Here is a 17,272-nt window from a genome sequence, read left to right on the forward strand (position 1 = left end):
AGGACTAAGCAAATTGATTCAGATTCACTGTAATTTGTGGGGCTGAGTTGTTCATTTGTGGTAAATATTTCAATGGGCATTGGTGTTCACAAAAATATTGTGAAGCCTGAAAGTTAATTGAGGGTAACAACAACAACAATAACGGTTTTCCCAGTTATGAAGTTTCCCACAGCAATCTGAAAATAACTAGTAGATGAATACCCTCTCTTCTTCAAATGCTTATCCACCCACATGCTACAGTGTAAAGACTTCACAATATTTAACATGCTCATATACTCTCAAAACACCCCTATGAGCCGGGGAGGTGTTATTTTCTCCATTTTACAGGTGGAAAAACTGAGGGATGGGAAGACTAAAGGGCAGATTTTGAGAAGCACAGAGGTGCCTAATTCCTGCTCACATCAATGGGACGTGAGTTAGGCACCTAAATACTCTTTTAAAAGCTGCCCTTGAGTACCTTCCTCAAGGGCACATAAAAGGACTGAGGCAGAAGAGGGAATTGAACTCACGTCACCTGAATTAGTGCCTTAAGCAGGGAACCACCTGTCTCTCACTAGCAACCACCAAGATTTGCACCTGTGAAAAGTGAAGCTCTTGCACACTTTTCCTTATTCTCACTGCTCTACTTGTTCCTATCTCCGGCTGACCTACCTGTTTAATTATGTATCTTGTCACAACGCTGTTCACTGCATTCCCTCTTTGTGAGGACCCGGGCTTGCAAACTTTGCATTTGGATGCACATCTAGGGTAGAGTTGACTGAAGAAGTTTTTTATCCTCCTTGTGAAATGAACTATGATGAAGGGTTACATTATGACATGGATGAAAAGGCTGCTTCAGGGAATAAAGGGCAGCAATTTGGGAGTAGCTACATTAAAGTCAATGAGAAAAACTGGCATACAATGGATGTAAATAAGATGAAAATCAGTCTACCGAACTCAATTGAACTTTTAGGTTTATCTCACGGATAGCTCGGCTTAATAGTGTAGCAGGCATCCGTCTGTCTCGCAAGACAGCAGCATTGCGTCATAATGGAGAATGACTCAATGTAATTCCTAATGAAAAACAAGAATTTAGGAGTAAACATATTACTAAAGATGGGGATTTGTTGTTGTCATTTTAAGCAAGTGGGTATTTGATGGTTTAATGAACCAAACAGTGATTCATTAGCTAATGCAGCCCTGGAGGACAGGTCCTCAGCTCGCATAAATCAGCACCACTTCACTGACTTCACCAGAGACATGTTGATTCCCAGCACTGAGGAGGTGGATCTAAATTTGGATTTCAAAGCTATTGTTTCACTTGGTACCTGGGACCTGTCTTTGTATGCACTGCTCCAGCACAAAACTAAAGTAATGTGGTGGTGAACTGGGCCCATCATGTTTGATGGTGAACCAGGCTCAAAACCCTTTTTTTTTTAGCGAGGCGCTGTGATTTCATGTGGTTTCAGAGGAATTCTTTTTCTGAGAAATAGGCCAGAACACCTGCGCTTGGATATTTGTTGTAGCTGTGATAGAGGCATATGCAGACAAAATCCTTGGGGTAGAGGTGATATCTTTTCTTAGACCAACTAGACAGCTGTAAAAAATATATATATATTTTATTTGCAAGCTTTTGCAAACACAGCATAAGGTGACCAATGGCAGGCAGGATGTTAGATTTTTTATGTCACAACTGAAGAAGAAAGAAGCAAAAATCTAGCATCCTGGATTCATTTTAAGAGCTAGTGGCATTTGGCAGGTTAAAAGTAAAGGCTATGATGTGAATAAGCACGGGATTTTTTAGGATGTGAAGGAAGAATAGAGAACTTTTCTTGGTGGCAGCCTCTGCCTCCCTGATAAATCCACAGGATTTATCCTCATCTCCTTCTCTGTCATCAAGGACCTCCTTCTCTATCATCAAGGACCTCATATAGGGATGAGGTGGGCATCATCAACTCCAGCTGAGTTCAGGGAGTCATTGCATCCCTCCCATTCCTATCCAGCACAGGCAGACAAAACTCTTGGGGTAGAAGCAATATCTTTTATTAGACCAACTAGACCTTTGCAAAAAAAAAAAATGTCACAACCTAAGAAGAAAGAAGCAAAATCCAGCATCCTGCCTGCCACTGGTCACCTTGAGGTAAGCAACCAGCTCCAGCCTGTGTTTGAGCCTAACTGGCATACTCGCAGAGCAGCCTCTCTATAAATGAGCTTTCCTGCCCAGGGGGACCGTACCAGCTTTTAGTTCTCCTGTACAATATGAAGTTTCATTTCTACCTGGGAGAAATGTTGCAATCTTTGAGTTCTTTGCCTGAGAAAGGGTATTTGGGCCCGAAAGCTTGCAAATAAAAGATTTTTTGAATTTTTTATTTTTTTTTTGCAACTGTCTAGTTAGTCTAATAAAAGATATTGCCTCTACCCCAAGAGTTTTGTCTGCCTGTGCTTGGATAGGAATGGGAGGGATGCGGTGACTCACTGAACTCAGCCGGAGTTGATGATGCCCACCTCATCCCTATATAAGGACCTTGATGATAGAGAAGGAGACGAGGATAAGTCCTGTGGCTTTATCGGGGAGGCAGAGGAAGTGAGGCAGAGGCTGCCAACAAGCCAGAAAGCATGGATTTCAGTCCAAGCAAAGTTCTCTATTCTTCCCTCACATCCTAAAAAATCCTGTGCTTATTCACTTCATAGCCTTTACTTTTAACCTGCCAAATGCCACTAGCTCTTAAAATTAATCCTTCTATTATGGAACGTCTTTTGAAGTTGAAAGAGGATTTTTTTTTATGGCAAAAGGGGGATTTTTTTCCCCAATGCAATTATCTTTTTTTCTCCAACTCTCTCTCTAGGCATGTGATATTCTTCCAAATCTATGACTTGTAGAGGCAGCACCCACCCGAGTCATTTTATTGTCCAAAAATTTGTTTGTGAAAGCACTGCTAAAGAGCTGAAATTGCAGCCTCCAGAGAGGGAGAAATTCCCACTTTGCTTATCTTGCAATGGGCATTTCAATACAAAGATATTCCAGCAGCAGAGGTGTAACAACAAGGTTCTGCATGCTGGAGGGTTGCAGCGCCTTGGGCATCAGCAGTGACGGCTCTCATGCTTTTGCCCTGCTCTAAGTGGGCTCCCAGGCCTGATGGCCTGTCACCAACCCCTAGTTACATGACTAGCCAGCAGGATTTGACCACAAGCTGAAATGCAACCCACACCGGCAACATTGCAAACTTTAAATCTGATCACCAGCGCTACATGTTGTACCACATGCCAGGTGTAATGCTAGCTAGATATTATTGGAGGAGTAATATATTTTCCAAGCATATGTATTAATGAACTAGCGGCACATCAGCTAGATTCCAATAAAAAGACTCCTTAGCCACATCTACATGGGGTATGGATGTTTGGTTCCCCGGGGACAACTAGCAGCACACACCTAGTGACACTGCTAGTTGTCCCCAGGGAATGCCTGTGCCACACACACTCTGGCGCATGGCAAGTTGCCCTGGGCATGGGAGGAGAGGCTGGGGCTGGCCCCAGCAGCCTACCTGGGATCCTGGGGGCCTCTTGAGGCTGCAGCAGTGGCAATTCTGCAGTTGCAGCCGGGCTCTGGGTGGCCTGGCACTGCTTTTGGGTGATGTGTGCCCAAAAGCAGACATGCCTGTGCTGCTCTGTTTTTTGTCTCTGCTGGTCTTTTTTGACCCCTGCATATCCAGGAGTCAAAAAACCCTCCATGCTGCTCCCTAGCTACACAGAGAACAACTGAGCAGACCTGTCTGTGGCACCACATACCACACGGCTGTGCTCATCTAGACACGGCCCTTGTGTCTCACTCAGCACAGGCAAGATAGGCTCATGCTCTTCTTTTCCATTTACCTTTCCTTTCTGGTTCTCTTAACAAGCACTGAGTTGCAATGATTAGGTTGCAAATGCAGCAGGGAATTGTTGAAGTACGGACCATTTCTCCCCATTCTCATTAATGCATGTCAAACAGGTGGAATGTGCCTGATCATGGGGAGGTCGGGCTGGCAGGGACCTCACAAAATCATCTAGGCAAGCCCCCTAACTCAAGGCAGCATCGTCCCTGACTAGACCATCCCAGGCAAGTGTCTGTCTAACTTGCTCTTGAAAATCTCCAGGGACAGAGATGCTACAACTTCCCTAGGGAGCCTGATCCAATGCCTGACCACCCCCATAGTCAGAAAGCTCCTCCTAATCTCCAACCTAAATTTCCCTTGCTGCAACTTGTGCCCATTGCACCTAGACCTGTCCCCTACAGCCACAGAGAAAAGCTCATTGACAGCCTCGCTGTAATCACCCTGCAGGTGTTTGAAAACTGTTGTCCAATCCCCCCTCAATCTTCTCTTCTCCAGCCTAAATAACCCTAGCTCTTTCAGCCTCTCTCATGCTTCCCAGGCCTCAAATAATGTTTGTGGCTCTCTACTGGACCCTTTCGAATCCAGCCACATCCTTCTTGAAGTGTGAGGCCCAAAACTGGACACAATACTCCGGGTGAGGCCTTACCAGAGCAGAAGAAATCACTTCTCTTGATTTGCAAGTGACACTCCTGTTAACACGTGGTATGCTGATCTCAGGTTTCATACCATTTTCTTTTCCAGCATGGCGGCACCAGATCTCAGGTGGGAAAAGGAGCACTGAAGCTGGTGAATGAAACGCCACTGATTTACAACAGCTAAGAACCTGACCCTAATATGTTTTGGGCTTAAAACAACCTGACAGTTTTCCTCAAAGGATGGAGCAGCAGCCTCACGTTCATATTTTTTTACTCTGGTTTGCTTATTTCCAGCTTAAATGTTTTCCAAGACCAAAGCACAGACCTAGCCCTCCCCTTTCTGGTGAAAGGGCAGAACCTCATGCAATTGCCTGAGCTGTGGAAGAGTATCTCATTATATTCTGCAGTCCTCTCTCACCAGGGTTTGGTACTTGGACAAGTGCTTTTCAACATCTTCATCAATGATCTGGATGTGGGGTGAAAAGCACACTGGCAATGTTCGCCGACGACACTAAGTTGTGGGGAAGTGCGGCCATGCATCAGGGTAGGCTGATGATCCAGACGGACCTAGACAGATTAGTTAGATGGGCGGACCAGAACCAGATGCTGTTCAGCACTGAGAAGTGTAAAGCGCTCCACCTGGGAAGGAAAAATCCACAACAAATTTACAGGCTTGGTGGTGCTACGCTAGCTAGCACCACGTCCAAAAAGGACCTGGGGGTCATAATTGACCATAAATTGAATATGAGTCACCGATGTGATGCTACAGTTAACAAAGCAAACAATACGCTGGCATGCATCAACCAGTGCATCTCAAACAAAACTAAAGAAGTTATTCTCCTGCTCTACTCGGCATTGGTGAGGCCGCAGCTGGAGTACTGCTTCCAGTTCTGGGCGCCGCACTTCAACAAGGACGTGGAGAAGCTCAAGAGAGTCCAGAGAGGAGCTGCTCATATGAAGACAAAGCTCTACAAGGAAAGGCTGACAGATATGGGACTGTTCAGCCTAAAAAGGAGAAGGCTTGGGGGGGATTTGGTGGCAGCTTACAAATATACCAGGGGAGAGCATCAGGGGCTAGGTGAGCAACTATTCACCAAAGCACCCAGGGGAAAACCAGGGGCAACATCACAAACTCCTAGAAGAAGGTTTCAGACTGGATATAAGGAAAAACTTCTTCATGGTTCATGAGACCAGACTCTGGAATAGACTCCCAGCGAGGGTGGTGCAGGCATCTACCCTGGAGATCTTCAAAAGGAGACTGGACGCACACCTTGCTGGGGTGATTTGACCCCAGCCATCTTTCCTGCCCAGAGCAGGGGGGCTAGACCGATGATCTCACGAGGTCCCTTCCAGCCCTAAACTTCTGTGAACCTGTGAACCAGGTCAGACAGCCTTGACCACACCACCAACACCTGGATTTGGCGATTTCATTGCTTCTCTCCAAAGAACAGGACAGGCGTACAGAGCAGTGCTGGGGGCAATGAACTAAGGATGTCTTACCATAAACAGGATTCACTTCGGGAAGCTATTTCTACTCATGGTTGCTTCCAATACTTGCTGAAGCTCTACTGAAGGCAATGGAAGTTAAGCTCAGGCTGGTGTTTAGCTGACTTGGTGGCCAGAAGGCTGCGAAGAAGACAGACCAGTCAAACGGGTTGCACAGGCAGAGTTAAGGGTCTCTCTAAACAAAAAAAGAAACCTTGAGCCAAGCAGGCATGTGGCAAGGGGGGTATCGATTAAGGTCACTCCTAGAGCATCAGCCACGCAGGCCAAGAACACAAGCTAAGTTTGTAGCCAAGCATGCACCTAAATCAATTAGAAGTTGTAGTATGAGGAGGGTCTTAACAGTTGCCATCATTCCCAGTCTGTTGTATATGGGACGCATGTAAGAAGACATCTAGCCATTGCAACAAACTGCTTTGTTTGGATGTGATCTTGACGGAAGATGCCAGGCTGACTCAGGAGTGTAGGGTGTTGGATGGTATTGATGGATGGTATTGTTTCTTTCGGGGTAGATGCCTGTGCTTTAGAAGGCTAAGATCCTTTGCTGCACTGTTTCCCATAAAGCCAGTTTTTAGGTAGCTGAGGACCATGGGACCACTGCACCTACACTGCCATGGGTTATCCTTTTTATTTATTAGTCGTTTTCTTTTAGTGACTAAGAACTCAAGCCTTTAAAAATAACGTGGACTGGTTCACAGAAAGGATGCTGTGGCCACGCAGCTATGGCATTTAGCTGTGGTTCTGGAGGTGTATGTTCGACCCTTGCACCAAAATCACGCTGAAGGCTGTCCCTGGTCAGCCTTGCTATAAAGGAGTGCCCGATTCTATAGGCTGGGCACACCAAGTGTTCAGACACACACTCTATCCTGTGCTGTTGGATACAGACATCGGCAGACTTAATCACATGGGCCACATCTAGCCTCAGGTAGACCAAACTGACTTAAACAAGAGGAGAGTTCTCTCGCTTCCTTCTTATTTGTAGTCGGGGAGGGGGAAGGAAACCGAAAAATAATATTATTTATCCCATCTAAACCTACTCAGCAAGAAAGTGCTCAAGCCCTGAGAAGCAGCAAATGCACCCCCAGGCATTATGCTAGTAAGAATATGCCAGGGAGGATACGTAGCACCTTCAGGCACTCTGCAGGTCATCCAGCTGATGAGGCAGGAATGTAACCTCTCTGCACAACTCGCCTGCAGCAGTGCAAGACCCCGAGTGCTGCACTTGCTTGTTTACACTTGGATATGGTAGATGGGCCCAGACAAAAGGTTTCTGCCAGTGTTTACCATCATCCATCTCCATTAGGTTGCCTGCTACGTTGATACTTCCTAAAAAGGGCAGGACGCAAGTGGTAGGGACACCTGAGACTTTCCTTGGACAGGGCTGGGCCTGAAGTACGCACAGCACCTGCTTTCAAGTCGTTTATCATAGGTTAAAAGCTTATCAATATTGCTGACATTTGTGGAGATCCCTTGATTCTTGAGTGGTGGCCAAGCTCCATTAATCTGCCATCGCCTCCTACTGATCTGCATTCACTGCTTCACACACAGTGACCTACAGGAGGCCTGGATCGTGACAAGCCAGCCCCAATCTTAAGCATGAACAATGCAAATAGTTGTTTGGGGCTCAGTGCTTTTGGCCAACTCACTAGCAACAAGTAGACTGGGCTGCTGTGCCCAGTCTCCACAAAACACATCTGGAGTACTGTGTCCAGTTTTGGGCCCCCCACTATACAGAGGATGTGGACAAGTTGGAAAGAGTCCAGCGGAGGGCAACAAAAATGGTTAGGGGTGTGGAGCACATGAACTATGAGGAGGGAACTCGGCTTATTTAGTCTGCAGAAAAGAAGACAAAGGGGGGATTTGACAGCAGCCTTTAACTCCCTGAAGCGGGGTTACAAAGAGGATGGAGCTGGACTGTTCTCAGTGGTGGCAGATGACAGAACAAAACGCGATGGTCTCAAGTCACAGCAAGGGAAGTTTAGGTTGTCTATTAGGAAAATTTTTCTAACTAGAGGGTGGTGAAGCACTGGAACAAGTTACCGAGAGAAGTGGTGGCACTTCCATCCTTGGAGATTTTTAAGGCTCTGCTCAACAAAGCCCTGGCTGGGATGATGTAGTCAGGGCTGGTGCTGCTTTGAGCAGGGGATTGGACTAAATGGCCTCCTGAGGTCCCTTCCAACCCTCAGTTTCTATGTTTCTGTGTGTATAGCCTAACAGCTTCCCACCAGATCTGTCCCACAGAAGCAGCAAGGGTCCTACCAAGGATAGAGCCAGTCCTGCGCAGATCAAAGGGGCTCTGTGCATCTCTCTCTATTCTGTTATTTTGTCATGATTACCCAGGTGTCACTACAAGAGCCCGCCTTATAAAGGAAATCTTTGTTATGAACAAATCAAATCTGAGGATTTAGGTCTGATCTAATGTCCCGGGAGCTGCCAAAGGGTGTGGATTCAGAGCTAATTTATATTGGACAGAGACAAAGCTAGACAATTGTGAAGCTTGAGTATGTTAAGGAATGACTCGGGTCATTAAGTCTAGTGGTGAAGATATTCAAGTGGGGCTATAAATAAAGCTGGCTGCAATTCAGGATTTCTATTCCAGAGACCAGGGTGTCAAACATTGAGATTGTTCCTCCCGGCTGTTAACATCCATCCAAAATGCAGCTGTTAAAGATATCTTCGTCATCTGTCAATCTAAGTGGGTTGCCCTTTCTGTACATCTCCTTTCTCTGCTGCAGTGTCCCATAGAGCACACCCTCAGCAAGTCTGCAGATGACACCAACCTGGGGGGAGTGGTAGATATGCTGGAGAGTAGGACTAGGATTCAGAGTGACTTAGGCAAATTGGAGGATTGAGCCAAAAGGAATCTCATGCGGTTCAACAAGGACAAATCCGAAGTCCTGCACTTAGGATGGAGCCATCCCGTGCACTGGTACAGGCTGGGGGCTGACTGTTGCGCAGCAGCTCTGCAGAAAAGGACCTGCAGGTTACAGTGGACAATAAACTGAATATGAGCCAACAGTGTGTCCTTGTTGCCAAGAAGGCTAATGGCATACTGGGCTGCATTGGTAGGAGTGTTGCCAGCAGGTCAAGGGAAGTGATTATTCCCCTCTATTCAGCACTGGCGAGGCCACATCTGGAGTCCGGTGTTCAGTTTTGGGCCCCCCACTACAGAAAAGATGTGGACAAATTGGAGACAGTCCAGCGGAGGGCACAAAATGGTTCGGGGGGCTGGGGGACATGATTTATGAGGAAGGCTGAGGGAACTGGGCTTATTTAGTCTACAGAAGAGAAGACTGAGGGGAGACTTAATAGCAGCCTTCAGCTACCTAAAGCGGGGTTCAAAAAAGAGAGCTAAACTTTTCTCAGTAGTGACAGATAACAGAGCAAGGAGCAATGGTCTCAAGTTGCACCAAGGAAAGTTTAGGTTAGATATTAGTAAGAATTTTCCCACCAGGAAGGTAATAAAGCAGTGGAACAGATTACCCAGAAAGGTGGTTGTGGAAAATCCATTCTTGGAGGTTTTCAAGACCTGGATAGACAAAGCTTGGGCAGGGATGATCTAATTGGGGATTGTCCTGCTTTGAGCAGGGGGTTCGACTATATGTGACCTCCTGAAGTCCCTCCCAACCCTAACTTCCTATGATTCAATGATTTTCAAAGGCCTATAGAAGTCCTCACCTGCCTATTCACATAATCTCTTTTCATATGAAGGTTCCTCCACTACCAGTGATGCTGGCCCGAATAACCCATTCATCCGTTTGTCCCAGAACAGCTTCCCTGGCCTTACTGCATACCCCTGCCCTGATACACTGAAAGTCCTCCCTACCTAACCATTCCCACTGCTGGTCTGTTGAGTTCCCTGCATACCACAATGGCCCAGAATGCCCCAAGCTCTTAATTTAACACCTGCTTATCAGCATCATAGTTGGGAGTAATTATTAATAATTCATCTTAATTAAATCCTACATTTCTTTAAGCATCACCTGTGCCCAAGATCTTAGTGAGATTTCACATCATCTAACACTTTCAAGAGTGCTTATTCTAAGAAAGATGATTTGACTATAAAATTCCCTTCAAACTCCTTTTTCAATTAATTTTCATTCTAGTTCATTCAATTATTTACTTGTAAACTCCTATAACAATAACTTTTTGGTTTCAAGAAGTAAGGGTGTAATTGAAAAAGCATCTAAGCATGTCCTTAATGTTAAGTATATATTCAAGTTCTTTAGAGCACTAGAAACCAAGTACTGTGAATTTGGAAGGGATGCTTGTTTTAACATAGAGCTAGAATCCCTGTTTTAGTTAGAAAACTTGGGCAAATTTTGCCTGGAGCCACAATCCAAGCCTCCCTAGTTCCTCAGTCCTGAACCACACCTTTCCCAGAGCCAAAAAAAACACACCAACCCTCCCTTCCCCAGCTATCAAAGCTTCCAGCCTGATAAACTCTACAAGGCAGTTTTATTTGCACAGGTAGAAGAAGTGAACAAGACAGATGGTAAACACAAAAGAGAAAATGTAGGTACAGCAAGGCTACACTGCAGTTGTTCCATAATTCATTATCCAATTGCAACCCCCAAAAATATTACCATTCCCTCTGTCAGGTGATGGCCACAATAAATGATCCCAAAAAACATGGGATCTCCCATACCTCCTGCCTTTCCTTTACCGAAATGGCTTCAGAGACAGAATGACTTCATTTTCATTTCACATCATTTTGTTCTTTGCTCATTCGTGATTTCTGCGGAGCAATTTTTGAAAGTGAACTGCCTGAATTCAGGTGAATGTTAAAATACAGGCCTAACTTGTGAGCCCTATTACTCAAACCACAGATACAAATCCCGTATTTGTGCACACAGGCAGCCAGGTACCCGTGCTACTGAATGGCACTGCAGGAACCAGGCCTGCAAAAGAAGCACACCACCTGCTAAATTTTGAAAATGAACTCCTAAGTGTCCTGCGGGAGGGTGACGCAGCACTCGGTGCACGCCCAGATGTTCTAAAGGATACGACAATTCTTATACGCACTTTCAGTTTATGATCTATTTAAACAGGAAAAAAATTAGACTGCAGTGCTCCCTAGCGGACAGCTAACGAAACACTCATTTTCATCATTAAAAAAGTTATGGAAAGGATGACACATCAGTCAGAATTCAGCATTGATTTTTATTTGCTGGGCTTGGGACAAAGGTTCATCTTCATTACCTACACCAAGTGACTGTTCACAAAAAAAAATCAAAAAAAAAAAAATCAGTAGAGCTTGTTATAACTTCAATGATATTTAAAGGAGTTTCTGCTAGGAGCTAAAAGAAATGGGATAAGTAATGTATAACATTTGGGTCAGTTAATAATTAGTGTTTGTAAGGCACTGTGGAGGTAAATGTAAAGCAGATTTTCATACTGACTAACAGGGATGAAAACATTATGATTTGCGAGAGTTTAAGTACGTTATAAATTTACAGTAAAACCCTGTAAAATCAAGAGATCTTTTCTGTAAGATGTTAAAGCCATTCTACAGAAGTCTGCTCCCATGCCAGGACTGTGTAGTTTGCTTTAAATGTGCCACGATGATCCTAAAACCTCCGAGTTTGTTACAACTTTCCTTGGAAGAGAAGATATCAGAAAGGTTGGCACCATTAAGTCAGCCTTTTTCATCATGCAAAGTAGAACATCTCTGCACAGCTGCCCAGTGATCAAATGGACTCCTGTAGACTTCTGCGCTTGGCAATAGCTTCTATTTTGTCTTTTATTATTTTTGCCCAGTCCTCCTCTCTCGTCAGTGCGATGGACCTGGTCTCCATCTCTTGTAGAGCTTTTAGCTCAGGTGGCTCTTCAGGTACAAGTCTTGCTTTGAGTACAGCATCCTGAAACTTGGCTGCTGAAGCAGAGGCTAAGCAGCACCTGGGTGTACTGCAAAAGAAAAATGAGGATGCATACAAAAAAACTGGAACAGAAGTGAAGTGCTGCTTCGATGACACTCCCTAGGTCTACTGGTACAGCTTCACCTTCCACAACTAGAACGCTAACCTTTCTCCTGGGTGCAGAGCACGCGCTTCTGCCCATTTGGTTTAGCACACTGCTGTAGTCATTTGCAGAATGGTGTGTGCATGTGTCAAACCTTGCAATGATAATCACACAAAATATGCAAGGCTGACGTGGATGACAAAACTCCCATCATCTGAATGGAGACAGGGCCAGGCCTACCCCATGCAGGTTTTTAAACTGCTCTTTGGAACAGCAGATGCCAAGGTTTGCCTAGCACATTCTGTGCATGCTGCTGTTTAATTCAGTCCTTGAAACTGAGTCATAAAAAACTCTGTAAGAGAAAAATTAATAATGTATAGAAAAACTAAGTGTCACGGGGATACCCAGCTGTGAACACCTGTTCCCCTGCTCACTACAGACCCACCAGAGGAGATTTACCCCAAATAGTGTTACTCAGGCCGAGGCAAAGACTCAAAGGGATTTTCTTCCCAGGAAAACAGTGGGAGAACTTGTCCGTCCTTGTGGACACACAGGGGAACCATGAGAAGGCATTGGAGAATGATCAGCTTCAAGTGATTTAGCCTGCATCTTATCCGCTGACCACCCAAGTGAAAGTAGAACCCAGCTGCTAGGCTGTGCCCTGGGGGGACGGGGGCAATTAACCAATTATTTACACTTAATTGTTGCCTTCCATTGGAAGCCAAAACTAAATTGCTGGCAAGCAGATGCCACCAAAATTGTTTTGAGTGCAACAGCAGCATGACACATCCTACACACAGAACTAGAGAGACTGGAGTGAAAGCCAGGTTGCCAAAAGTTGCTTCTAGAAGCAAACTTCCTTTAAGGATGCCCTTCTACTGAGCATGGAGAATGCCACCTGTGATGGCAGTCTTTCTGGAAGGAATCTGGCCTTTCATTAGTAAGTCCTTACTTGCTGAGCTGGGAATCCAACTGCTTGTAATGGTAGTGAACAGCCACCGCGGAGTGGGGACACAGCAGGTAGTGGTTATCTTCCCAGCAGCGTCTCATCGCCTGAATGATGTCTTCGTCAGATACTGAACAGGAGCTCAGCGCTTCAGAAAGCTTTGATTCATAAGGGTGGGGGGAAGCAAAAACAACCTCTCACAATCAGAAGCATGGCTGGAATTGCAAGTCTACCCACAGCGATTCATTAAAGAAAGGTATTGAAGTTAATTTTGTGCTGTTACTACTTGTATTCATGGCTAATCAGTGGTCCCCGACCTTTTTTATACTGCGGACTGGCACGGGAGCAGGACGGGGTGCACAGAGCCAGCTGCCTCCCTCCCAGGGCTGCCCCGCTGCCCAGCTTTAACCCCGCTCGTGACTACCGGTGGTGGAAGCTGCTTGCCTAGGCAGACAGACAAGAGTCTGAGCAGGGGGCCCATGCCATGACCCAGCAGCCAACCCTTCATGGCCCGGTACCAGGCCATGACCCGGTGGTTGGGAACTTCTGCATTAGATGGTCTCATGCAACAGAGAGAAAGGCATGATCTCATCACAGAATCATTCCAGACAGTCCAAGGAACAGATCTGATTCCACCTATATTAAGTGTCTAAGTGCAATCCTATTCCTCCCTGCTTGAGCCCCTGCAAAACTGTTACACTTCTACTTTTATAAACATGCCTGTGCCTTAGCCCTAAGATTAATTCACAAGAAGCAGTGCAGAGGAGAAGGGCCTATCCACATTGTGCATTAATGCTTTTTCCAAGAAACATGCTTTGCTTCTAGAAGCAAAAATTAATGTTTTGCTCCTATAAGCAACTTGAACAAAGGGGAATAGGATCAGACGTAGGTATCCAAGGTACCACCTAGGTACCTAACAGATGGAACATGATCTGGCCCTAAGGTTTTTCCCCACCTGATCAGCTCAGTTACATTGTTGGGGAACATGGAAAAACAATCCAGGGATTTGAAAAATCGATTCCAAGCAAAATACAGTAAAATCAAATACTTGTAATGGGTGCAATTTTGCTCTTTAAAGAGGACTTTTACCAACATCCTTTTTCCATGTAGATCACTGAAATGTAAACAATTAATATGCAATTAATTAATTAAATATATCACCTTTTATTTTTATCCATTTTGTATTTCACTCAGTTTGGACACTGATTCACCATACACTTGTTTAATGTTAAACATGTGTAGTCCCACTTAAGTCACTAGAACCAATGAAAAGAGAAAGTTATGCCAAGACTTTTTGGACTGTTGAATCTGATCCAGTTATTTGTTATATAAGTGGGCTTTAGGCACTTATATGGACACACAACACATTTATTCTGGAATAAACAGATTTATTCCAGAGTAAAAGTTGGGCAAACACACAACAGTGTTATTGGCACAAGTCATTCCACTCTAGGATAAAGCCATCTGTCGGAAGAGAGGAATAACTATACACCAGCATGATTTACACATACATAACAGTTCTGTGTCCACTTCCCTGATCAGGCATCAGAGATAAAGCCCACAAGCTGAATGCAGCCTGCAGATCCTGTCATCTGCTCCACCGTCCCGCCAGGTGCTAGATTCAGTGCACAGAGCCAGTCCAACCGGCAGACTGGCTCCATGCTCCTCATCTAACCCACCGGGCCTGATGAGTTTGACATCCCCGGTCTAATCTTATTTCATTCCCCAGGTAGCTGTGTGCTTAATGCAAACCAGCTCTCTCACCACGTGGATGCTGGGTACTGTCATAGCCCCCAATCCAGGCAGCCAGCCTGGGTCAGCTGGCCTCTCCTTACTTCAGAATGGAGTAAAATTCAGGAAAATGGTTACGCAGGAATCAGGTCACATGCCCACACCTGAAATGCCATCTTATTTCACCATGCTCAACCCCCTGAAAAAACTAAGCATATCTACTGTGGCAAAATGCAGCCGTTTTAACCCTTAGGCCAAAGTCACGAAGAAGAGATGAGAAAGACCCATCCACCTTTTGGGCAAACAGTTTTTGATGGACTTGAGCAGGGTGGAAAGGGTCATACCTGGCACCTCTGTCCACTCAGGTCACCTAACATGTGGAATGGGATCTAGCCCTTAGTAGACTCTTATTTAGTCCAATGACCTAGCAATACAGTTGGATTCAGGTCCTACCACTGAAGAAGAATGTTTAATCCCATCAAAATAATTGTAGGGCTGGGGGGGTTGGTTGTGTTCATTAAAGAGAAATATCCGACAGATTCTTTGACAATATGCACAGGATTTCTGGGAAGCTTCACTCCACTATCCTCCTCTTGTGGAGGTTTTAGACTTCAGGACAAAAGCCCTTGCAAAACCAAACAGCATATCTTTTAACACAGTAATGGTTAATATTTTCCTTGGACTTGTGCAAGGTGACTGACCTTTCTGTGCAGTTCTTCTGGGAGTTTAAGGCTTTTAGACATACAAAACTGCTCCATCAGAGTTTTAATCAGGCCGCTGTCGGCATCCAAAAGCAACCAGAAGATCCTCTCCATGTTGTAAGGATCCTAGGAAATACACATGTGACATGCTTGAATCACCATCTACCAAAGATTAAATGCAGACGATTGGAAAACCAATTGCTTGTGGTACCCTCAGTGCCTTAGATGCTATTGCATCTCAGGTTCGGTCATACTTGATATTTTATTAGTAGATGTTAAGAGTTATGAACCCCAAAAGATAACAAAGCCAGTAGGGAAATACAGAGAGCCCGAGCGAGGGACTAACATAAGAGGGACGGGGGTGAGGAGAGGAACACAACTAGGGTACAGAAAATACAATGTTAGCCAACTAAACCTGGCGGTGGGGGAACAGATTGAATTTTATTAGTAGATGTTAATAGTTACACCACTAGTGTGATCAATCGGAGTTAAAGATTGATTGATGGGCTCTGTTCTGGCCCTTTATTTTTTTTACTGAAGAATTGGTCTGCGTGTTACTGCCACTATGATCCTGGAATTGCTTCTTCTGGAAAACCATTCACAAGGGATTTCATAGTTAAAGGGCTGATCTATACATGAAAAGGGGTTTTGGTATATCTTTAGTTTTACTGCCATAAATTGCTTTGCATTGATGCACAAAAGACCTTCTTTTGATTTAGCATGCATCTTCTGCTTTATGTAATTCACTTGGCAAGCGCATAGCATTATACTGTGAGACGCTTCATATGGATGTGAATTCAAAGGAACTGTAATGCATCATAGAGTTCACCCTTGGCACACCATGCACTCCTTCCCTTCTGGATCAGCCTGTCTGCTTGCCTGTCTCCTCCAAGGTCATCTTAACCACATGTTATAATGAAGTCCTGGCACACAATCCCTTTGCAACTCATGCGAATCCGTACTGCCAAATAAGGAGCCTTTGAGGCTCATTGAAACCAATCTCCTGAAAGCCTCTGCAAGTCACAGGAATTCATGCGTGTACATCAGGGCCTGGAGGAGCATCTCTCCATTAAGGCACCCCAAGCGAAGACAAGAAACAATGAACACAAACTGCTTGAAGATTGCTTCAGATTGGACATAAGAAGAAACTTCTTTACAATTCGAGCGCCAAGTGTCTGGAACAGACTCATCCCAGAAGTGGTACAATCACCTACACAGGAGATCTTTAAAAAAATGACTTGACACCTTGCTGAGGTCATCTGACCCTAGCAATCTTTCCTGCCCATGTGCAGGGGGGCTGGACCCGATGATCTTGTAAGATCCCTTCCAGCTCCTAACATCCATGAATCTATGCTTCACAGAAGGCTTCCAAGAGGGTGGCAAAATATATTGGAAAGTAAAGGAAATTAGTGGCCCAGAGTATGGATTATTCAGCTCCAAGGTGTAAAACTACAATTGGCAACTTCTTTTCAGGAACAGCAGCAAAAAAACCCAAAAAAATCTACCGCAGGAGGAAAGCTTGTCTCTGCTTCCTCTTTCTTGGAGGTTGGTGTGAGACTTTGCAACACACTCCCATAAGAATTAAGGACCAACACGAACATCGCCACCTTCCCCTCCAAAAGCAAGGCAAAGTCTCTGCCAGTCTGACCAATTATTAACACTAAGCAACACAGCTATTGCATTAGAACCAAAACCAAGCCAAAATACTACCCCTGCACACACTGCTCACTATAGCAAAGCACATAAGAAGGAATGAATAAGACAGACAGTAAGTCTGTCCAACCGCAGTTGGAGTACTGCGTGCAATTCTGGGCGCCGCACTTCAAGAGGGATGTGGATAACCTGGAGAGGGTCCAGAGAAGGGCCACTCGTATGGTTAAGGGCTTGCAGGACAAGCCCTATGAGGAGAGACTGGGGCACCTGGACCTCTTCAGCCTCCGCAAG

At 45.1% G+C, this 17,272-nt stretch overlaps 1 protein-coding gene across 2 annotated transcripts in view; it reads right to left on the reverse strand.

Moving 5' to 3' along the window:
- Positions 1-11,151: 11,151 nt before the first annotated feature.
- Positions 11,152-17,272, reverse strand: part of LOC102373329 (threonine synthase-like 2) — an 11,940-nt gene continuing 5,819 nt past the window's right edge. Inside the window, exons 7-9 of one of the 2 annotated variants that reach the window (XM_006028658.2) lie at positions 15,329-15,454; positions 12,903-13,054; positions 11,152-11,896 (exon numbers count right to left, since the gene is read on the reverse strand). In XM_006028658.2, coding sequence (XP_006028720.1) covers positions 11,680-11,896; positions 12,903-13,054; positions 15,329-15,454 — 495 coding nt within the window. In that variant the 3' untranslated portion in view covers positions 11,152-11,679. Of the gene's footprint in view, positions 11,897-12,902; positions 13,055-14,057; positions 14,153-15,328; positions 15,455-17,272 lie in introns of those variants that run through there. The other variant, XR_003095244.1, reaches the window with a different exon arrangement.

The sequence above is a fragment of the Alligator sinensis genome, unplaced genomic scaffold (genome assembly GCF_000455745.1).
Source record: "Alligator sinensis unplaced genomic scaffold, ASM45574v1 scaffold656_1, whole genome shotgun sequence".
Taxonomy (NCBI): Eukaryota; Metazoa; Chordata; order Crocodylia; family Alligatoridae; genus Alligator; species Alligator sinensis.